This window comes from Paroedura picta, chromosome 10 (genome assembly GCF_049243985.1).
Source record: "Paroedura picta isolate Pp20150507F chromosome 10, Ppicta_v3.0, whole genome shotgun sequence".
NCBI classification, from domain to species: Eukaryota; Metazoa; Chordata; class Lepidosauria; order Squamata; family Gekkonidae; genus Paroedura; species Paroedura picta.
Genome location: NC_135378.1, coordinates 62,490,082 through 62,514,108, shown reverse-complemented (window position 1 = coordinate 62,514,108; position 24,027 = coordinate 62,490,082). Strand labels below are relative to the sequence as shown.

At 41.7% G+C, this 24,027-nt stretch overlaps 3 protein-coding genes across 4 annotated transcripts in view; 1 reads left to right on the top strand and 2 right to left on the bottom strand.

Moving 5' to 3' along the window:
* On the top strand, positions 1–9,310 carry EXOSC9 (exosome component 9). Of its 2 annotated transcripts, none has more exons than XM_077300413.1 (12): positions 1–151; positions 1,079–1,173; positions 1,565–1,684; positions 1,779–1,881; positions 2,699–2,836; positions 4,006–4,088; positions 4,811–4,943; positions 5,413–5,501; positions 5,755–5,901; positions 6,995–7,179; positions 8,035–8,110; positions 9,180–9,310. In XM_077300413.1, exons 1-12 carry the CDS (start codon positions 86–88, stop codon positions 9,265–9,267), a joined length of 1,323 nt encoding a protein of 440 aa, XP_077156528.1. In that variant the 5' UTR covers positions 1–85; the 3' UTR covers positions 9,268–9,310. The 2 variants fall into 2 exon arrangements, with proteins under 2 accessions (XP_077156528.1, XP_077156530.1); XM_077300415.1 differs by having other exon boundaries at positions 50–151; positions 1,079–1,130.
* Positions 9,311–10,076: 766 nt separating this feature from the next.
* CCNA2 (cyclin A2) lies at positions 10,077–19,694 on the bottom strand. The gene is made up of 8 exons (XM_077300416.1): positions 19,384–19,694; positions 18,718–18,970; positions 15,338–15,450; positions 14,149–14,372; positions 13,487–13,691; positions 12,484–12,597; positions 11,540–11,673; positions 10,077–11,204 (listed from the first exon to the last, which is right to left on the bottom strand). The coding sequence occupies exons 1-8, from the start codon at positions 19,543–19,545 to the stop codon at positions 11,156–11,158; spliced, it is 1,254 nt and encodes a 417-aa protein (XP_077156531.1). The 5' UTR covers positions 19,546–19,694; the 3' UTR covers positions 10,077–11,155.
* Positions 19,695–22,667: 2,973 nt separating this feature from the next.
* BBS7 (Bardet-Biedl syndrome 7) overlaps positions 22,668–24,027 on the bottom strand; it is a 28,225-nt gene continuing 26,865 nt past the window's right edge. The window contains exon 19 of the mRNA XM_077300412.1: positions 22,668–23,287. Coding sequence (XP_077156527.1) covers positions 23,151–23,287 — 137 coding nt within the window. The 3' untranslated portion in view covers positions 22,668–23,150. The remainder of the gene's footprint in view (positions 23,288–24,027) is intronic.

Genomic DNA, 24,027 nt, shown 5'->3' with positions numbered 1-24,027 from the left:
GTCGCCTGCCTATGACGTCCTCGGGGCGCGCGAGGGAAGGCAAACACGAGGGGGGGGCTCGCGAAGAGAGGTTGGGAGCGCCGCGATGAAGGAGACGCCGCTGTCCAACTGCGAGAAGCGCTTCTTGCTGCGCGCCATCGAGGAGAGGAAGGTGCGGGTTGCCGGATAATGTTGCGCTGCGCAACGGGGGAGGGCGGCGATAGGGTGTCCCGTCGCCTGCCGCAGCCTCGCTTTTAGCGCCTGTGGGGCTGGCTGGCCGTCCCCCATGCGGGACTCGGAGGAGATTAACTTGGTGGCTGCTCTTTCGAGTTCCCTGGTGAAAGTAGATTCAAGCGGGTAGCCGTGTTGGTCTGCAGTAGCACCACAAAAATGGAGCCCGAGAGCATCTTTCAAGACCAACCGAGATTTATTCCAGGCGTGAGCTTTCGAGTGCATGCTCTGTACTCTCAGGAGCCTTGTTTTGTCTGAAGAAGCGTGCATGCACTCGAAAGCTTGAATTAATCTTGGTTGGCCCTTGGACTCAGTTTTTGTTGTGGTAAAAGTATCATTTGTCAGCAGTAGTGTGCCTGTTGCCCAGGCTCATTCACTTGGAAAGTTTGAAACAGATTTTTTTACGTTCCATGTAAACCACCCTGAGCCTCAGGGGAGGGCGGTATATAAATATGGATGGATATGGGGATGGAGTGTTAGAATTTCTTTCATCCCAAAGGCGCATTGAAGGGGGAAGCCGGTTGAAAGATCAGTATTGGTGCTTTAATCCAGCTGGCTCAAATGTTGTCATTCTGTACTCATAAAAGCCTAAACTTGGTCTATGTAGCCCGGGGGTTTCAATCTCTAAATCAGTCAGTCAGTAGTAGATGGGAAGAAGATGGGAAAGCTGAAGCCTGTTTGTTGTCTACTTCTTCAGAAACCCCCATCTATAAAAACGTGGCAATTATGGTTAAAATGGAGATGGTGTGTGTGAAAGAGCTGTGCTTTTACTATGTGCCTTTAATTCTGTAGGGACTTTTCTTGATGTCTGTTCTTCACAATCTCAGCTACATATCTGTAACGTATCTGCCATATTCTGACTTTCTAGCGTCTGGATGGGCGCCAGTGCTATGACTACAGAAACATCCGCATTTCCTTCGGTACGGACTACGGCTGCTGCATTGTGGAGCTTGGGAAGACTCGGTTTGTTACTATGCTGATTATGCCCATCTGTCTCAGTCTCCTTAGCATCATTTCCATCTTAGCGTTCTTTACTTAGATTTAAAGTGTGCTGAGCAGCACTTTGGGAGTCCTGTTCATTATATCAAGGGAGGGATGGGGGGTGAAGTAGGATGTAGGGCCTGGAAGAAAAGCAGGCTGCAGAATCTAGTTTCTTCTCCTGTTTCAGAGCAATTTCCAGGTGGCAGCCTGACTGCTCTGCCTTGAGGCATTTACTACTTTCTCCATCTCAATTGCAAGGATGGAACATCAAAAGGACTCCTTTTTAGACTTTCTTTAAAGTGTAAATACAAGGAACGAAATACCAATAACTTACTACAGGCTCATATTTTTGGTCTTTGATTCTCTTCTGCAGAGTTCTTGGACAAGTCTCATGTGAACTTGTCCCTCCCAAACCAAATCGTGCAACAGAGGGTATACTTTTCTTTAATCTCGAGCTCTCTCCTATGGCATCACCTGCTTTTGAGCCTGGCAGGTATGTGGGTTTTTCTTCCCTCTGCTAGCAAAAATAGCAAGCATTTTATGATTCCTGTTTATGCATTTGCTAGTGACTTTTTTAAAATTTCTAGGCAGTCGGAGCTTCTTGTGAAACTGAATCGACTATTAGAAAAATGCTTAAGGAATTCCAAGTGCATAGATACGGAATCTCTCTGTGTTGTAGCTGGTGAAAAGGTATGCACTTACTTGATTTATAAAGACCAAATACTGGAGAATATAACAATCCTTAATTAAAATTTTTGGCCTTGAAGGCTGTGTTGATTAAAACTTACCTCTTTAGGTATTTTGCCAATCTTTGCTAACCATCTACAGAGGGAAGTTTTAATTGACAAGCACCAGAATTTTAATTAAAGATTGTTATGACACTAGCCGTGAAGTTGTTTCTAGTTCATAATATCATCAAAATCCGCTTCATTATTTTAATAAATCTCTATATCTACAAGTGCACTAAATTGTACATAGGAATATAATACTGTGCATAATTCCTTTTTACTCACTTTGTTCACTACAGTATGCATAATACTGCGGCCTTAAATTTGTATGCACACAAACACAGTATTTGGAAAAGAGTGTTTCAGATTTCTGTTGAAAATTAGAAGCAGCTCTGGAAAATGTTTTCAGTAGTATGGGACTACTCAGGGCACTTCTAGCTGTCCTTCATGTGGTACTAATACTACTACTATATCCCAATATGATTTCAGGCATTTTTCTGTGTATATGAAAACTGGTGAGAAGACAGGGTGGAATATTACTGCTGTGACCCTTTTTTGTGTCTTTTCATAACATCTCGGGAACCATGATACAATAGTAATGTCTCTTGTTATGAACATACTGTCGTTTTGCTTTATCTATGTTCTCTAATTGAAACAAGGAGCAACTAGTAAATACATAGCCAGTACATGACTGAACAGATGCTTCAGGCTTATAATTTTTGAGTAGTAGAAAAGCTGTAATCTGCTTAAATTGAAATGGCTTGCTTGTTTCATCTAAGGTTTGGCAAATTCGCGTGGACTTGCATTTATTGAATCACAGTGGAAATATTATTGATGCAGCAAGCATAGCAGCAATAGTGGCATTGTGCCATTTTCGGCGGCCAGATGTGTCTGTGCAAGGAGAAGAAGTAACACTGGTAGGTCTCTCTACAACTAAATAATTGTATACAGTAAGAAGAGTTGGTTCTTATATAAAGTAGGACTTATAAAGTAAGACTTACTTTAGTGTTTGCATGCATTGAGGAGAGGCTATGGCTCAGTGGTAGATCATCTGTTTGGTATGAGGAATGCCCCAGATTCAATTCCATGTGTCTACAGTTAATTGGATCAGGTAGCAGGTGATGTGAGAGATCTCAATCTAACGCATTGCAGAGCTGCTACTTGTCTTGAGTCCAGTGCTGAACTTGATGGACTACAAGGTCTGAATCAGTAAAAGGAAGCTTTGTGTGTTCATGGCACTTACTACTTGGAAAACCAAAAGCACTATACCAATGCCAAGGATCATTACTATTAATAACAACAAGGGATAACTAATGTTATTTATTTCTTTGTTTGATTTCTTATCTGCCGCTCTTAAGGATTGTCTCGCAGCAGGTTACAATAAAACTAAACCCTGAATAGATTAAAACATTAAAATCCAAGCAAATTCCATATTCCAGCAGGAAGAAAAAGCCAACCCAACCTCTTCCCTTATCCCCCCGCCCCCCCAGCACCTCAGGCACAGATCCTAGGGGATTAATCCTGAGCAGTATTTTTGCTTAAGAAGGTAAGAAATAAATGCTTCCAGTGCTGCTCAGGACAAGTAACGACATTCATAAAAACATCATATACAATTTTTTTTAAAGCATTATTCATCTATCTTCCCCCAACTAATAATTCCAGATGCAGGGGGTTGTCATCAGGAGCTGGTCTTACCATCTCCCAGCAGGGTGTAATAATCATTAATTCATTCAGTCATATGCCGCCCTCCCCCAAGGATAAAGTTTTCCTAGGCTAATCTTTGCAAGAATCCCAGCATGCATTACTAAGTGATAACCAGATACTGATTAAACGTCCCAACCTAATAAGATAACTGCAAGAATCAGTTTTCTTTCCAAATTATCCTGAAGTTTAGTCTGATGAAATGAGTGTGGGCATTCTTTTTGGCATCACCTGATGATGATGATAGCCATTAGTCATGTCTGACTGTTGATGATCCTAACATATAAATGTATCAGTTTTTCAAAATTAAGAATTTAGTTAGGTAACATTTATTGAGGTGTGTGTATCTTATCTATAGTTGACTTATTGTACATTGAATTTTTAGTATACTCCTGAAGAAAGGGATCCTGTCCCACTGAGTATCCACCACATGCCTATCTGTGTAAGCTTTGCTTTCTTCCAGCAGGGGTAAGTTAGCATTGTTCCACTGACCATACGTTGTTTATCAGCATCTCAAGAATTTAGACACTTAACCATTAAGCAGAAGTTTGCTAGATTAATATGAATATAATAGTATGTTAGATTAATATGAAACACCCGCTAGCATTGCACAGCATAACATTACTGGTATTCTTTAAGGCAGGGGTAGTCAACCTGTGGTCCTCCAGATGTCCATGGACTACAATTCCTATGACCCTGGAGGACCACAGGTTGACTACACCTGCTTTAAGAGTTCACATCACCTTGGCCTTGTGAAATGTACAAAAGTAAAATCCATCTCAAGAGCCTCTTGTGGCTCAGGGTGGTAAGGCAGCAGAAATGCTGTCTGAAGCTGTCTGCCCATAAGGCTGGGAGTTCAATCCCAGCAGCCGGCTCAAGGTTGACTCAGCCTTCCATCCTTCCGAGGTCGGTAAAATGAGTACCCAGCTTGCTGGGGGGTAAACGGTAATGACTGGGGAAGGCACTGGCAAACCACCCCGTATGGAGTCTGCCATGAAAACGCTAGAGGGCGTCAGCCCAAGGGTCAGACATGACCTGGTGCTTGCACAGGGGATACCTTTACTTTTAAAATCCATCTCATACACATTCCTGTTGAAGAGTATTGATACTGTATTACCTAGGTTGTTGGCTTGTATGACTCTTCATCTCCCATGAGTTTCAGACAACTTATTATTTGAAAATGATTTCAGAACCTACTTATTAGTGGATCCCAGTGAACAAGAGGAACGTGTGATGGATGGTCTCCTTGTGATTGCCATGAATAAGCACCGTGAGATATGTACAATTCAGTCCAGTGGTGGGATTATGCTGTTAAAAGATCAGGTAAAAGTAAAATGCCTGAAGATTGATCACTAAATGGTGCATATTGTGTGTGTGTATTTTGTCCAAGTAGTCAGTGTCTCACAGATGTTCAGGTTTTCCCTTTTGTTTATATTTATAATACTTCTCCACTTGTAATTTGATGGACTCTAATGATGGTTGCTTCTCTTGGTCCTAGATAATATTGGGTTCAGTTAGATTATCAAAATGAAACACAGATTGACAGTTGTTCCAGATTAAAACTGTAAAATCTCATCTTGAATTTGCTTTTTGATGTCCTTATTTTCCCATGCTGCACCAGTGACTCCCAACTAAGCAAACATTTTCCCTTCTGCAGAAATGAAGCAGTCACTTCCCTTTAGGCCTCAAATATGCTTTGAACTCCTGCTCCAGTAGACCCAGTTCCAAGCTTCAAAGAAATCTTTTGAAACTTGTATTTGCCTGTGTCATATTATTGATTTGTTTACCACAGGTTCTGATGTGCAGTAAAATAACAGGGGTTAAAGTTGCAGAAATCACAGAGCTAATTCAGAAAGCCTTGGCAAATGATCAGAAAGTTAGGTAAGTTTTGAGAATAGTACATATTACTGGTATGCATGTATATCACTAACAAGCTGTTGCAATCTTCTGGGATTTAAATTTAAAAAAACTTCTGAAATTTGACAATCTAGCCTCAAATATAATTAAAAGTATAATATCTTGAAATGCCTTAGTAAGAAACAACAGAATTTGTATCTTGAGAACTGACAGTTGTCCAAGACTTTGATGCAGCAGCAGATTTGCATTGCTAAAACAATTTTTTTTCATGTTATAGGAAAGAAGGAGGGAAATTTGGATTTGCAGAATCTATTCCAAACCAAAGGATAACTGCCTTTAAGATAGAACAAGCCCCAGTCAACACTGATGATGTACAAGAGCAAGCTGAAGAAATTATTGCCAAAGCATCCCCTCCTTCCGAAACGTATCTTTTTATAATACCATGTAACAGTGTTTGGAATAGGATCCCATTTTCTAGAGAGAATCCAACATACAACACTCCTTGCATTTTTCGCATTCTAAATTCCAACTATGAATCATTCACACTAGTATAGTGTCACTCTATGCAAACTCATAAGATAGAATGGTCAAAAATAAAATGCTGTTTATTACATAGAACAGAAATCCAAAAGACATCTTATAGGATTAAGAAGCAAAACCATGTCACATTTGCATTTTATCAGTGCAGAAGAAGAGTTTGTTCTTATATGCCACTTTTCTCTATCCGAAGGAATCTCAAAGCGGCTTACAATCACCTTCCCTTTCCTCTCCCCACAACAGACACCCTGTGAGGTAGGTAAGGCTGAGAGAGCCCTGATATCACTGCTCAGTCAGACCAGTTTTAAAAGTGTTGTGGCAAGCCCAAGGTCACCCAGCTGGCTGCATGTGGAGGAAGAGCAGGGAATCAAACCCGGCTTGCCAGGTTAGAACTCAGTGTTTCTAACCACTACACCAACCTGCAGTACTTCATAAGTCCAAGTCAAAAGTCAAAAACTTACTGTCCCATTCTCCTGTAATGAATTGGGTTTAACCAGCAACCTTGCTGTAGCAGATAAATCATGTGTTTATTTCAAATCATACCCTAGGGCTTTAAGAGCACAAGAACTGGCATTCAGTGTTATGAGAAGCAAGGAAATCAAGATCATCTAATTCTGAACTGGAGGAATTAGGCAGGAAAACCTAAAATCCAAAATACATTGGGGAGATTAAAACTACATAAAATAATAGAAACAATGCTGTAACAAATTTTAAAAATATATTAAAAATTAACTCCCATGCATTCAGGAAACACTTACAGGGCTGTCAAGGTACCCCAGGGTTTCATGAAACCCTGGTTGAGAAAGCTTGCCGTAGACTATACAGGCATTTCTGTCAGAAAAGGGTGGTGGAAGTTTTCATCCCTTACAGCTAATTTAGGGTGAAAAATGTCAAATATTCAGAGCTGTGTCTTTCTTTAGATAACCCATTTATCCATTATGATTTTTGGATGACTTTTGGATTTTTCTTAATGAGCTTAGTTTGGCCAACCCAGTATTATGGGCACCTGGCACTGCTCAGATTGGTGAAGGAGTTGAAAATTCTTGGGGAGATTTTGAGGAATCTGAAAAAGAGGAGGAAGAAGTTGCTGAAGAAAAATCTCCAACAACGGAAGACCAAACTATGGAAACAGGAGATACTAGCTTTGGAACCAAACCCAAAAAAGGTTAGTAGGCTTATGAATAATATGTCTTTTAAAGAGATTGTGAAATGGAAAATGAAGAGTTGGTTTCAAATTACAGATTGGTTTTTGTAGGTCTAAGTAAGCAGGAGTTCTTGAATACATTCCTATATTGCTATACATATGACTGGGGGAGAAAATAGATACAGCTGCAGTATTTGGAGGGTTTTATGGCAGCTGACCATAAAGCAGAATGGACAATCTAATTTAACATTTAAACCTACATGTCTGATCTGCTGTGGTAAAAATGACCAAAATGCTTCTAGCTGTGTACATATTTATGTTTTTCTGCAACTAGCTGTTATAGATTGCACCCCTTGAACAGTATGAAATTAGAACTGAGTAGAAGGCAGATGATTAATGCCTAGCATATCTATTATTTTGCAGTCCCAGAAACCGTTTTAAGGGGATCAGAAGGGTTTGTGAATGATTGATGTTGATAAGAAACAGTTGGGGTGGGGGGGGATACTAGTTAATAACTAAAGTGATGTTCCTGTGATAGTGTTCTTTAGGATAGCAGTGTATGTGTCATTCTATATTTGGTAATATATTGGGACAACAGTATGTTTCATTTGCAATGAAACAGTGTGCCCATAGATGGTACTTTTATTATTTGATTCTTCTAGATCACATGGAAAATGTATATGTCCACCCCAGTGACTGCCAGGAAACGAAGGGAGGCTGGGATGGAAAATTTCATACAATGTAGAAAAATGTAATTATTGGCTTTTAGAAGATACCTGCAAGGGGCTTGGTTCAAGCCAGTTCTTGCGGCAAATATACAGGTAGACTACTCCTTGGAAATAATGTACCAAACAACCATCTTCTTGTATCTTCAAGATGAGACAATCGTGTTATCAGACAGTGAAGAGGAAGACATTATCATTCTAGAGCCAGAAGGGGCACAAAAGAACAGGTAATTTCAAGTATACTTAAGTGGCAGTTTGGGTCAATAATTAAGTTAATATAAGGTGAAAGATGAGCCATACAAACACTGAGGTTGAGTAGCAACAAATAGCGCAGAGAGGCTGGTTGAAATTGAAACATCAAGATGGAAGGAGATATGGGGGAGGTTTTATGACAGATACTATATATGGGTGAGAGAAGTTCATGTGCTTGAAATCTGAGTTTGTAAGCAGCCCCATTTGGTTGCTCCTAATTGTTACTAAACTGTTTCTAATTGTTACTTGCTCTAATCCCCTTTGGAAAGAAGTGGGCCAAAAATCCATACCCAATGAATAAAAGCATCACAATGTGACTGAAAGTACTTGGGGAGGGGGAGAAATTCACATTTAAAGATGTTTTGAGTTCAGAGAAGAATTTTCATAAGTAGACTGAATATCAGAGGTTTTTGCAGATGTTGCAGTGTCAGGATTTTGACATGAAGGTTCATGCTGAAGAGAGAAACTAAATGATTTAGGTGTCCCTCAGCATTTAAGAGCTAGCAATAATTTGGAAATTAACCATATATACACATGGTACCAGTCTCTCCCTCATTTACATTTCAAAGATGATCAGCACATGTAAATTTAATGTAAATTCTGATGCCAGAAAGCTAGCTCCTGGAGCACTGATGTACATAATTGAACAATGGACCTGTATCCAATTCTATGTACAATTCTCAAGCATAGTTTCCAGGAATAGGAATGAATTGGTCATAAAGGATTCAACATTTGTTTGATAGATAGCCTATAATCCTTATGGATAAGGGAGAGGGAAAATATGCACACAGGGCTTAAATGGTATGTTTTGCAATCATAAGTACATTTCTGTTAAACTGACTCCAACAGTATTCACAATGGCTTATTGCCAAGTAAGTGAAGTGAGGTTTGAAGTGTTGGCTGCATATACTGTTTAGTTCAGGTAAATGGGCATGACTAGTCCACTGAATGAACCAATACGATACTGTGTCCCATTCCATTCCAGAAATTGCAAAGGATGCTAGGATTGTTTTTTATAATCAAATACTTGTTTTCCCCATACAGAGCAGAGACCTCGTCCAAACAGGACATCGCAAGTAAGAAAACGGGTAGCAAAAAGAAGCGAAAGAGTAATTCACAAAAAAAGCATTAATGCCCACGTTTTTATACATTAAAACTGTCCTTGTACAAACCAAGTAGGGGTTTGGTGTATTTTATTAACTTAATTTATCTTAAGTTGTAATAAAACAGTGCCATTTCCTAAATGCTGTGTATAGAATGGACCTTTTCCCCTGATAAACCCTGTTGGTGGTAGCAGATCTTGTGAACAGGCTTCAAGAGCAGGAATATATATTCTAAATCAGATGAAATTATTGCTACATATGAATAATGTGTATGAATAATCAGAATGAATAAATTCTGCTTATCTTAGAGCCCTCAGCATTATACCAAACAGCCACCCACACATCCCCTTTTATATTCTTCCCAGAAACTGATGCAGCCAAGGGTCTTCTGGCTTGCTGGGATTGCAGTCAATTGATGTAGACTTTCCTCACCTGGTTCTCTTTAGACACCTGGCTTTATGACAGGTAGTAAATTCCACCAGATGTTGGTTGACAGACAGTATTAGAGTGCAATGATTGAAAAACTCAACCTGTTCTGCATCTCTTTAAAAAGAGATTCCTCTAAAGGTGAACTGTATGTACCAGTTTAATGAGGTATCTAACTGGTATACTAGTGAAAATGAAGGTCCTATTAGATCCCTTCAAAGTCATAGGGCACAAGGGCTGTAATAAGAGGTTAGTAAGCAGAGAAGCTCTGGATCAGACAGCTGTTGACTCAAACATTCTTAGATACAGAGAGTTCTTTGACTTCTTGCCAATCTCCCCCTCCCCCCAAGCCTCCTAACACCATCTCAGACTTGGAATTGACTCTGTTGGATGTATAAAGTTGCATAAGACAGTCTTTTATAGGATTTTATTGGGCAGCTTTGAGATAGTTTACATTTGCTCTTTCCATGGTTTGGTTCACTGTAAGCACACCAAGCAGCATTAATCTGGTTTACAAGAATTCAGTTCTGTTGATACAAGTATAAAATATTCATCCTTACAAATGTAGAAAACCTTTTAAACTAGGGTTTATTCACACAAGATGCCCACTACTTCTTCCCTGTGTCAGTACTCCTAATTATGGTAAAAGCAGAACTATTGGCTTTCATTGCCTACAGCAGGAAGAGTGATGTTTGCCCTGTAGAGGTCTGCTGCAATTGCCCTTTTTGCAGGAGTCACGGGGAGCATTGCATTATCCCTCAAACTCTAATCTTGAATACACAGCCATTGCACCTGTAGGTCAGAAAGCCATGCCTACTCTGACAAATAGCAAACGAGGATTAACTGTTGTTCCATTAATACTGGAAACAACATGAGCCAAGGCAGTTCCCAGAACCCAGTGGATGTCTGTTATTTTCACAGCAAGAGAGCTACTACTTGTTTCCTGGACTCCAAGCTGCAGGCCAGTTATTGTTCAGGCAGTGTTTTGTAAGCAGCTTTAGTGCCTTGTAGTTATACAGCTCTGTGTAAGCTGTTACAGGCTTCCAGTAGCTGGCTTGAGACCTTAGCTGTTAGCTGAAAGAGGCATATTAGCATCATTTTGCTAATTTTAAATATTACATCGCTAGCTGTTGTCAAAATATCCTGTAATAACTCTGTCTGGAGAAGGACTGACTTGTAGTATATCAAGCATGCTGACTGACTCCAAGCCATCTTGATTTGTCATTTAGAGTCAAAATCCCTAATTAGATACGCTGTTCTTTTTATTAAAACTATGCATGGTTTGTTTCCCCAGAACTTTAAAGAGCACCACCTTAGTACTTGGAACAAGATTGCATTTACAAAAGTTTACATTAAAACCTTATAAAAGTAGAAAACTTTGTAATTTTCTGTGGTAATATACCAGAATGATTGAAATATAAGTAAAAGTTTAAAACTGTACATTGCTATTGTGGGTAATATACACCTTTGAGAGCCTCCATTTCCTGATTGTTATAAGTTTAGTTTCTCTGGTGGTTCAATCAATGATACAGCATTGTACCTGAAAAAGAGACAAGTTACATGAACACTTTAAATATATGCACAGTATATTAAGTTAATAGCCTTCTATCTTGATTAAATATATGCACAGTATATTAAGTTAATAGCCTTCTATCTTGATTTCCTTCCCAATGGTAGCTCAAAGCAGATTACAATACTCTTATCCCCTAATTTGTCCTCACAACCACCCTGTGAGGCCTGCTTGGCTGAGACAGTAACAGGCCCATGGTCATTCAGAAAACTGAAAATTAAGAGTACTCAATCAAGTTGGCTACACTTGTGCAAAAAGCCAACCCATGATATTCTGTAAATCCTCATTTATTCACTGCCACTTACTTTAAGGCCTTGTATTTTTCTCGTACGGACTGCTGTGTATGCTGTGCTGCTCTGTGGTAGGTCTTGTGAAGGTCCAAGAGACAAGGCTGAAGACTTTCTATTGTGTATCCTGTTACTTTAACAAGAGATTCAGGCTGCCAGGGAGAACAGTGTTAGTTATTCCATGACTGCATTTGTGGTACAGGAAATCAAATACAGAACTGTTCTTGTTACTGCAGAACTATTGAAGCAAAGCAGAAATTTGTGGCGTTCTATACCAAAGCAGATCTCCCTTTTTAGATAGGAAAAGCTCTTTACTGCAAAGTTCTGTTTTTCTTGCATGTGTAAACAGAGGAAGAGAGGAGTGCCTAGAGTAGAGGCAGCCAAACTGTGGCTCTGCAGTTGTCCATGGACCATGATTAGCCCCTGGCATGGGCTTATGGTAAATTGTAGTGTATAGCTACCTGGAGAGCCAGTTTGGCCACCCCTGGTCTAGAATGTCTTAGTGATTCTGTTTACACACTAGAAGTTTAGGCATGCCATGCTCTTCCACAGCATCATTTCACCTAAACACTCTTCTAATCCCATTTATTCCAGTTCTAACAGAAGGATGTAATGTTGCTGAATATTACACTGTTAGTCTTCCAGCTGCCTTAGACAGTGGAGTTTGTAGCATATGGTTATGACTGGACTCAAGCTTTACAGATCTGCAGCTAAGTTATAAAATTACACCCATGCTGGATGCCAAAAAGATTTAAGCTCAAAACACCTAACACTGTGAGATCTATCTAAGTAAAGCTGTATGGGATTTGGCTATGAGCTGTTTTATCAACTATGAACCTGGATGTCATTTAAAGAGTTTACCTACTTGAAAAAAGCCTAATGTTTCTCATAGAACAGCCACTGATCTTAACAGTTTCAAGTATTACTGCATACCTTTGAGGGCCATGTGTTTGGATACATACCCAAGTTCTCCCAGCGATTGTGTAGTTTGCTATATGAAATGCTGCAGCAGCAGTAACTGATGGCAAGTACTTCAGGAATGGGTCAGCATCGATTAGGCTTAGCTCTCCCAAATACTGTAGAGGGGGGGGGGGGAAACAGGTGATTGCTTTCTTTATAATACCAAGACATCCTTGTTGATATAGAAAATAAACATGAATTTAGCCTTGTATCATGACTATTTTAGCTGTCCATATCTACGGTGCAGAACTACACAGGCCTTCAAGAGCTCACCCAGGAGCCTCTGTTGAACTATGTATTTGAATTTATTTATAGCCTACTTTTCTCCCAACCTGGATCTCAGAGCAGCTTAGAACATCATTCTTTCTTCCTCTGTTTTCTCAAAACCAACCCCATTAGGTTGGTCACGTTGAGAGTTTGTGATAGGCAGGTCACCCAGTAAGCTACCATGGCAGAGTGAAGAATCAAGCCCAGGTCTCCCAGGATCCTATAATACTGCATTTGCTATGCCTTTTCTATAGCCCAGCTATAAAGAAAACCACATCCAGTTCACACTCTCCACTAATGGGCCAAAAGGTATACTTCCTTTCCCCTTCCCTCACTTGGTCGCTACCTGGAACAAGCATAGCGAGCTGTATGGCAGACATTTCTGTTTAGGCACCTTGACACACACAGCTACTTCTGACAGTGTTACAAGCCCCACCCACACCTTCTTTCCTAGCAAATATGTAGTTGAGGCTGTTAAAAGATATAGCCTATCCTTATTCTGGATACTACAGAAGGGACATGTTGCATGCATTGTACGTGTGTTTTTAGTGGTGTCAGAATCCATCTGTATTCAGCCTTCCAGTGGAATTTAACATAATTATCCATGTTACAATCCAGGCAGGAAAACATTATGCTTTTCAAACCTTACATCTTTCTAGCACTGTATTAAGCCAAGGGATACCCCCCCCCAACTCTTCCTCAAATTTAAGATGTTTTCCAAAGAATAGAAACACTCACCGTTGCCAGGTTTTCCACTTGGGAACTAGCTGGCTGGTGTAAGAAATACTGAGAAAGGAACTGGTTTATAGTTGGTGCTGCCAAGTCAAACGACAAAACTTTTAAAACTAAGTGCTCCATCCTTAGGACTTGTTTCTTTGTATAAGTGTCATCTGTGATGTAAACAAATTCTGTCACTTCAGGAGGGTAGATTTCTTCAAACTTTCTACAATAGAAAGAAAGCAGAATTGCCTATAGCTCATTTTACAGTCACCTCTCCCCCTCACTCTTGAACTTTATTAATGACTCATGAAGCACAGAGACTAATTCATATTGAATTTGGTTGGAGCCAACAAGAATTTGCAAAGTCAAACAAAAGCTTTCACCTGCAATTACTACTCAGGAAAACCTTGAAGTTGGCAAGGACACAATTACTACTAGCTGCTCTTATTTATGCAGTAAAACATCAGGAAAGTTTCATCCAAAGTTGACAACATGATTTCACAGATGTTGCTCTTCCTGAGCTCATGTATTTTGATTTTTATACTGGCAGAGTAGTTCAAGGAATACCAGGTACTAGAACAGTCTTTGATTAAATGCAAAGATATTAAGAATGCAAGAATGTTGTTTGATAAGAAGGAAAACAGCATCCATTCAATTCAAAATAAGTTTGCTTTACTTACGATGCTAGCAGCATGGCTGCAGTTCCTACAAGCTGAAGCTTCCCTCTTAGCACTGACATAGAAGAAAGAAACCTGTCAATGTAATTTACAGCCAGGTGCAGAGTCTCATTTTGCAGTTTGTATTCTTCACCAACTTCCACTAGCCAATCCACAAGAATAGCTCGCATGTTATTTGTAATATCTGGCTGCTTCTTCATGTAACCCACTTTGGGCTTGCATTTCACCTGAAGAAGAGAAAGCACTTCATTAGTTTCTTTTTCTATTTCATCTGTCCATCCCCTGCACAGTAGTCAGTTGGCAGATTAATGTATTTTGCACTGCAAGATTGCTAGCAGATATGAAGAGCTAGCATCTGTTTGCCTGTCCTTACCTCCAGCACATCTTCTGGCACACATCTACTGTTTACTATCTCATTGCTATCTCCAACCAGCTAGAGCACTATTACTTATAAAATTCTATGGAGGATATGTTTGCAGGCAAGTAATGCAGTAACAGCCAACACTAAAGTGGCTACTGATGATGCTACTTATTGATTTGGTAGTTATTCCCCATCCCAGCAATATAAGGGTGGTATAAAAATCTAAATAATAATAATTTCAGGCAGATTGGATGAAGCTCTTCCATAAAACATGTAAAAACTAAATGTAGTGTTTCATGCTAATATTCTCTGATGCCCCTTGCATAGACATGCATAGTTGAATCTAGAACAGTATAGAGTGCATGACTCACATGTTTATCAAACATGGACCTGGTCTATACATGAAACAGAATGAAGTACTGGAATGGTAAGATGGTTAAAGAGATTTCACCATTTCAAACTGCAGCTTGAAGGATCACGTTGTAGGAGTATTCCATATTAAAATTCCTTGCAATACAGAAAGACAGCAGAGCCAGCAAAGAAGGGGAATAGAATCCATCATGCTATGCTCATTTTCTGTCTGCAGGGAACTTATGTGAAGGAACAGTTAAAACAATGTCTATTCTAATACCTTATTCTAGTGACGGTATAATAGACCAACCTTTGTTTCATATAAGACCCTCAGGAATGTTCTTTGGATAGGGCCATAAGATGATAAGATAAGGGAGTGGGCCCAATATTCTAGCAACAAGAACATCAAGCAATATGAGATTTGAGAAACCTAAATAGGTAACATCCCTCCTCTGTGCCCATCCAGGTTTTTTTTTTTACCTCCATTTCCCTGAGATATTTAAAGATGTCATCAACATAGTCAGGTACATGATTGACATTTACAGTTTCTTCTACTTCTTGGACGATTGACATGTCCATTATACTTGGGGATCCTAAAATGAAAGATATTTAAATATAGTACAAGTTCTTAATCTCATGAAGTCATATAAATGGAAGACAGAACAAATGTAATGAGAGGTGTCCTGATATGTATTGCTCATCTTCTCCCCAGCTCCAACCACCAGAGCCTCTCATAAGGGCTCTAGTCTTTGCAACAATGTGGCTAGGCCAGCTTTGTTAAGCTATATTCCAACTATATGGGAAAGTGCCCACCACATACTACAAAAGTTACAGGTACTCGGGGTCCAAAGCAAATCTCCTCACACAGAATATGCAATACCCAAAATCATAATGTTGAAAAGTGTTAACTCAAGCTGGGTGTTAAGCTACTAGCACCCTACTTGGCCCCAGAACACCTAGCCACAGTGATCATGCAACGCTTACCTCTAGACCAGATTTCTGTAACTCATTCTATATAGGCCTTCCTTTAACCTTGATCCAGAAACTACAGCTAGTCCAGACCGCAACGTCCAGGATCCTCACAAGAACACCGTGGGGGTCCCACATGCAGCCTGCTCTCCCAACAATTGCACTGGTTACCAAGTGAATTCCGTATAAGATTTAAGGTCTTGGTAATCACCTTTAAGGCTATACGTGGTCTGGGCCTAGTGTACCTGAGGAACTGCCTTGCTGTCTATGCCCTCCAAAGAGCTCTGCCACTTTCAACTGGCTAGTGGTCCCTGGCCTTAAAGCAGCACATCTGACCTCAACCAGAGCCAGAGCTCTCTCCATCCTGGCCCCCACCTGATGAAATGAGCTCCCCAACGAGGGCCATGCCTGAACGATCACAATTCCGCAGGGCCTGCAAAAACAGAGCTCTCCCACCAGACATTTGGTTGAGGTTGACCAAACCAACATCTGCTGGGGCCCCAGAAACCCCTCCCCATGATCAGAACCCCAAACTGATCAACCTATGAGATTGTAGTTAGGTTGAAGTTGTCACAGTATTGGAACTGTTATATGAAAAAGTTATTGAACCAGTATTGAAATCAGTTACTATTGTATTGAAATATACTGTATTTATTCCTATGTTCAGCATAAACTGCCCTAAGCCATAAGGGAAAGCGGTATGTAAATATAATAAATAAAACACACACACACACAAAAAATATCAAGGAAAAAGATGACAAAGTAGTTTCAAGACCTGGCCTTTAGACCTTATCTCTGCATCACATATTTAAAACAAGAAAATCAAAGTAAGTAAAGTCTTGATTGGAATTAATCAGACTGCAGTCTTGGCCTTCATAGAAGACAGTTACATGCAATCCTCTGTCAAAGGGCAGCTTTTAGGTAGATGGATAAAAAGTCGAAGTCCTAGAGATACTAAATCCCTTTCCTCCCTTGTGAAAATTGTATAAGGCAGTGGTCCCCAACCACTGGGTCGCAACTCCCTCTCCCTGCCCCCCCCATGAGAAACTCGCCAGGCTGTGAGCAAATCGGCCGCCAAAGCAGCCGATTAGCTTGCGGCCCAGCAAGCTTCTTTCTGTGGGAGTGGGGAGGGGGAAGGGAAGCGCGGCAAATGCGCATGCACGGCATATCCGTGCATGCGCGGGTGTGCTGCACATGCATGTTTGAGCATGGGCTGCCGTGCATGCGTGGTGCCCGGATCGCCCTCCCCCCCCCACGGTCTGCAACCCCAAAAAGGTTGCGGACCACTGGTATAAGGGATAGCTTTAACTAGACTCCTGCCTAAAAGTGAATTCTTGTGACCAGAATTAGTAGGTTCCCAATTTAAGTAATCTGGGGGACAATGATGATGATGAGCAAGAAAGTGGGACTAGAGCAAGAAAAGCAAGTTAAGGAACATCTAATTTTGATTGCATACTACAGATTTGCACACTTTGCGGGTCATACAGCACAGACTGGCACATGTGCTCTGGAATGCTTAACTGTTCCATGTCAGAATTTGTTTAAAAGCTGATTCTCCACTCCAGGTGCTCCCAACATACTGGCTCCACTGCTTGGTCTCAGCATGTTTCTAGCCGAGCATAATTCTCATTCACACCCCTGCTAACATGTTCATAGGGAGATGTTGCCCACTGCCAGTCTACAAATACTGCAAACAAATGGTTGTCAAGGTGAAAGGAGTAGGAAGCAGAATAATTCTGAAGGCTCTACCTGACCAAAGTATTTGAGGAATACAGCTATTTTTCTAGAAAGCTTTTAATAGCATAGCAAACCTCAAAAGCTATTAAAATCTCAGTAGGAAAACAAAGCAGTGTAAGGAAAACAGTTGCTCACAAGTGAAGCAGTCACTTAGCCCTATAACGGCATGTCAAACCCAACTGCTGTGAACAAATAGATAAAGGTAAAGGTATCCCCTGTGCAAGCACCGAGTCATGTCTGACCCTTGGGGTGACGCCCTCCAGCGTTTTCATGGCAGACTCAATACAGGGTGGTTTGCCAGTGCCTTCCCCAGTCATTACCGTTTTACCCCCCAGCAAGCTGGGTACTCATTTTACCGACCTCGGAAGGATGGAAGGCTGAGTCAACCTTGAGCCGGCTGCTGGGATTGAACTTCCAGCCTCATGGGCAAAGCTTTCAGATGGCTGCCTTACCACTCTGCGCCACAAGAGGCCACAAGAGGTGAACAAATATAGTCCTGGAAAGAGCTGCTCCATATATTGGGTTAGGTCCTGTCAGAAATCTCAGCACATGGGAAGCCTTTGGGCACAGAAACTCAACACCATTGCTGTCTTCTCACAGGAAGTCGAAAATGCCTCCTTAAAAGGCTGCTCCTGGAGGGATGGGGGACCCCTAAAAGCACTATGAAGGCAGAATTAACTAAAATAGCCCCTTCCCCACAGATCTCCATGGGATGCAACTTAGTTCACAGGCATGAACTATGGATCATGAAGGGTATTCTTTTGTAGCTAGTGTATGAACCCACCCTGTACTATAACACAGGGGTAGTCAACCTGTGGTCCTCCAGATGTCCATGGACTACAATTCCCATGAGCCTCTGCCAGCATATCACACTACCCTCATCATTCATTACTTGGATTTGCTTGTCCAAACAAGATCTAAGAAGTAGATGATTTTAAAGCACAACATTCAGCATGTATCCATAATTTCTCTCCCCCTCCCCACCAGCAATATCCACATGTTAAGATCCTTGCCAGAGAGGGCCAGCTGCTCCACAGTAGTTCAGGGACTCTGCTTGAAAACAACTAGCTATTACTAGTCAAAGCCTTCAGGGAGGGCAGCATATAAATATAATAAAACAAACCCCCTCACTGCAAATGCAGAGTGACCCTTACCAGAGCCAAGATCCATTGGGTTCTCTATAGGCGTCAGAGGCTTCCTACTGCCCATTGAAGCCACAGCTGCCTCCAAGGCCAGGTACTCCGCGTTTGGCGAGAGCTTTTTCGGAGCGCCATTCTTCTTCGGTCTGGGGCTCTCGGGCTCATCGACGTGGATGGTGAACGCGGGCTGCTTGCTGCCCACTTTGCCCACGGGCGCGGCCACGTAGTTCTCATCGTTCGTGCTCCACGGGACTGGGCAGAGCGGAACCTGCGCCGGGACCAAAGCATTCTCCGTTGGCGACTCCGGGGCCGCCCTGGGCAGGGCGCTCCTTCTCCCCGGCGGCCCCGCACACCTTCTCGCGCGACTGGGTGGCCTCGAGCAGCTCCCGCACGGGCGCCAAGCCGCTCCGGCCACCAGGGGCCCCACGGCAGAGGGGGAGGAAGCGAGACCGGGGAAGCAGAGCCCCCCCCCATCCCTCCCTAACACCGGAGCGCCCCCCGCCGCGCGCTCTTCCCCCCCCCCCCCCCGAGGCGGACGTAGAGCTCGAGCCCCGGGAGAAGAGGAGGCCGCAAAGGAACACGCCCGAGCCTAAGATGGCGGGTGCGGGGACAGGCCGAGACCCCCGTCCCGGGGAGAGGCAAGCAGCCCGCCGCGCCCCCTTCCTCCGTCGCCCCCGGTACCTGCGGCTGGGCCAAGCGGAGCTGGTTGTCCCGCAGAGCTCCCAGGACCGTCCGGGTGGCCGCGGCGGCGGCGGCGGCGGCCGAGTGGGGGGCGCCCTTGGGCCCCGGGGGGACGTTCTCCTGGTTCTCCCGGTCCGAGTGGGCGGCGGAGCTCGCGAGCATGGCGGGGGCGCTGCTGGGCTGCGAACTCGCGAAGGGAGGGAGGGAGGGAAGCGGCGCTCGGCGCAACCGCCCAGATCCTGCGACACTCCGCGGCTGCTCCCTCGCTAGGCCCGCTCCGCTTCTCGCCGTTCAAGTAGCCCGCGACGATTGAATCCACCAATGGGAGCGCGGGCCTGCTGGCGTCACCGCGGCCACGGCAGCCCGCGAGGGACTGAACAGTTCAAAGGCGAAGGGCGGAGCGAGGTGGGGAAAGGCGCCCCGCGAGTGATGAAGTCAGGCAGGGACGGCCTTTGTTTTGAAATTGGCGCTCCGGGGCACGTAAGGTCGGGCGACCGAGAAGGCCCTGGGAGGGCTTTAAGAAACAAAAATGTTAAGGGGTTAAGCAGGCCCCTTTTGGCACTTTAACGAAATAATCTGTAAATATGTTAATGTGAGTGAAGTGCCCTTAAGGCGTTAGGAATGAATGATCTCCAAAAAGTCCTGCGGACTGAGGGCCGCGCCCTCCTTGATTTGGGTCAGCCTGGCGCATAATTGTCCCGTCCTCATTTCCTGTTGCCTTTTTTTATCATTATTATATTTATTCATTACACTTATGTATCTTAGCTTTTCCTAGCTCTATTGTCTAATCTTTTATTGTAATATAAATCTTGCCCTCTCATTAATGTGACCAAAGTACAATAGCCTCAGTTTGGTTGTTTATGCGCCTAGGGAGAGCTCACGCCTGATTTGATACCTATTTGTGGCTTTGGTCGTCTATTATCCTTAAAACTTTATACTTGTCAGCTTTCTTAACTGACTGACTTCCACACCCTATACATTGTAATAGTGAATATGAATTATCTTGGCTTTGGTCCCCAACGACAGATTCTTAAACTACCCCTCTCAAGCTCCTTGTGGGTGATGATGAAGCAAACAAATAGAATTTTTTAAAAATCAATTTCAATTGCATCATTATTAGCCTTTTAAAGTTGTGTAATTATTTAATAATGGTTATATGACTATGAGCCATTATGCACAGTGACAGCCACAGTGGGCTACAGCCAGTTTCTTGCAACAGGGCAGTATGCTCCACTGCTTCTCCTGTACTGATGGGGGAATATTTCCCCTCTGGACACGGTCTATCTGTGTATACACAACAGCCAGAGTGGAAAGGTTTTGGCCCGTTTCTCCAGGGTGTGTGTTAAAAGGCTTTGTGGCACCACAAAGGCACCACAAAGCCAAACAGGGCATTTTCTGTCCCTGCTGGGTCACCATAGAAGGAGGAGTTATAGGCCTGGAAGTCCCAGCTCTTTCCTGTGTGCTCAGGCTTGGCCGCCACTGGCAGCTTCAGCCGAACAGGGAACACTAAAAAATCAGCGTTCCCTTGCCGCAGGCCATCAGAGGCCCTAAAGTGGGCCAGGGCTGGGCTGGTATCAACATTGTGCGCAAGTGGGAATTTGCCCAACTGCCATGCGAGCACCAGCCTGGTGTTTTCCCCTGTGCATAACCAGGCTGTGTTATTTTATTCTACAATAAGCTTTCATGTACTAACCCCCACCCCACCAGTCTTAGAGGTTGACAGAGTTTTTTGGTGAGATGTCAGAGGAGCACCCTTTATCATTAATTTATATACTGCCTACGGGAGGTGAAGATCAGTCTGCTTATGCCTGGCTCACATGTGTGATCTTCAGCTTGTTTACTTTGAGGTAAGTCTCACTGTATTCAATGAGACCTCTTCCTAGGAAACTGAAAATATCGCAACCAAGTGAATATTCAGACTTCCCTTCAAACCAGAGCTCACCTATCGGGAAGGGTGGTATATAAGTCTAAGAAATAAACCCTTTATGTTCCACGTCATTTGACAAAGACCTCAGCATTTCACCATGAATCACTTTCTCTAGGGCAATCCATTTGGGCTAGTTTGGTGTTTGATACTGAATCAAATGAAAAAAACAAAACTGAGATGATTCCTAAAATAGGATTCCTTTTAGACTAAGAATGTGGTTCAGTGGGATCCCTGTCTTTTGCAAAGATAGTCCAGAACACTTTTGGTTTTGACTAATTTTAAAATTGCCATAGCAAAGATTGAGAATTCTTACCACTCAGAGTAGACACTACTTACCTATCTAGAACAGGAATCTGATGATATCTGAGGCATCATATTATCCCCTCTTCTTTAAAACAAGAAAAGAGACTGAGTCCTAAAAGGTTACTGTCCTTTGGTAAATTAAAAGTCACAAGCTGAACAGATTGCTGCCTTTAATTACTGGTAATTGCTTTAGGCGTTTTTCCAGTAGACCTTTAATCTCAAAAGTAAAATTTGCTTTCCGTAATTAGGTTAAGAAACACAGCAATGAAGAAAAAAAGTGAGTACAAGGTTTAATTCCATGGCAACCAGGTTGACAACCAATGATGTTGAACAGTACTTTTTCATCTACTAGGGATACCTACAACTTCATTTGGGATGGATCGCTCAACCATAATAAGCAGTGTAACAGAACTGACTCCTTTCTCTTACTGTGCTAATTTAAAAAAAAATTAAAACAAACAGTTCACAGTGAAAGCTACTAAGTAAGAAGAAAACAGCTTGCTTTTTACACAGTTCTGGCACAATGAACAGAGGCTTGTTCAGCAATTAATTTGAAATAGGACCTATATTACCAAGTGAGAAAGGAGTGAAAGTGGGGATCTGCCTACTGAATTAATTCCCACAACAGGCAAAGAGATTTTTATCTCCCCTCTCCCCCTGTGTGAACAGTAACAATTACTACCATTATCCTGTTTTGGTTAATGAATGACTGAAAAGCTGAGATTCATAATAAGGGACAATCTGAGTTCCGATAGTATCTTAAAGAACTGTTCTGTGCAGCTGGTGCAATCTGAATCCATTTTCACCCATAATACATACCTTTCTCTAGCAATTTAATCTTCCATCTAATATTCTTTCCAATTATTTCCCTTGAAACTAAACCATAGTAGTGGTTTCTACTATGTTGGGCATTCCCCTCCATAGACAAGCAGAAGCAATGTCCATCTCCTTTTGCATGTTACTGACCATTTTAAAAGTGTTTTTAAATTCTTAAAATAATGTTTCAGAGACCTACACTGTTTTATTTAGTAGTCAATAAGAACAACTAATCAAGTTACATTAAAGAGTTTTATTATTTCCCTTCTATATACATTATTGCCTATAATACATGGAAAATAAAGTAATGTAACATTTAATATACAGAAAATATAGTACACCATTTCATATGGCTATACATTTGCAATCTTTAGACATTTTTCCTCATTACATGATTGAAAAAAACCAATTAGATTCCTTCAAACAGGAAAACAATGTGGAACATTCTCCAGCGTTTGAATATAATGTATTTTGAGTATGTGTACCTGATCTATCTGCACATTTCGCTAATTTTTTCAACCACCATTCAAGTTAAAAACACATTTATATCATTTCATATATGTTCTATTCTTGCCTATTTCATCAACCAGATTCCCTAAACAATGTCTAATATAGAACAATGGGACCCTGTTTTGCTAAGTTTTATTTTTATCAAAGTGACAACGATGCATATTTGAATGAAGATCTGACTGTCCCAGAGAGCTGTTTAAATTTGCATAATTTAGGCAGCACTATCAAAAAAAGCAAGCAGAGTATTCTGGTCATAACTTCCCAAAATTTCCAGGAGGAGAGGAACTTTGGTTTTCACATTAGTGCCTTTGAATTTAAATTTATCTATAAACAGATCTGTAATCATACCTGAAAATCAAAAAGATACGAGAGTTAAAATCAGAAAAACAAATTTTGTATGTTATCAGTTGCAGCTGTTTGACAGAACTTTTGGATAATTGACAATAATTAACTTTAGAAGATATGAAGGCAAATGGAGATCAGTCAGAAATCTTAGCATAAACAAAGCAGGGAACTACTTAAGAGCAACAGAAATCTTGTCATTAACATTTGGGTAATACAACTGATACCTTCAGGACCGCCTACTCCAATACAAAATACTCAATTTTAGCTCAATTTTAAATTGGTTTTGCAATGTATTTTATTATGCTGTTCCAATTCCTAGCTGCCTTGATCATTTTGGTTGGGCAGAAAAGCTTGATATAAATATTCTCCCATAGTAGTATGTCTGCATTGACATTGATTGTATTTATTTTCATTATGTACCTAATGTGCCACTACTAATTCATGCACATTTCGCTTATGTTTGACCTTACTTTTTGTAGCCCAACACATTTATGTACTCACTATATATGTCTGCACTTCTCTGGCACAGAGATACTGCTAATAGGGCCAAAGAAATGTAAGGAGTTAATAATCACCCCCATTCAGAATGGGTGAGCATTCTAATGGGCTTCTATACTAATTTCAACAGAAAGTACACATTTATACATCAACAGTGATCTACTTCCTCCATTGAAGTGGAAGACAAAACTATTGGTTCTGAGAGAGACTTATGTACATATCAGGACTTCTGTATCCATACTACA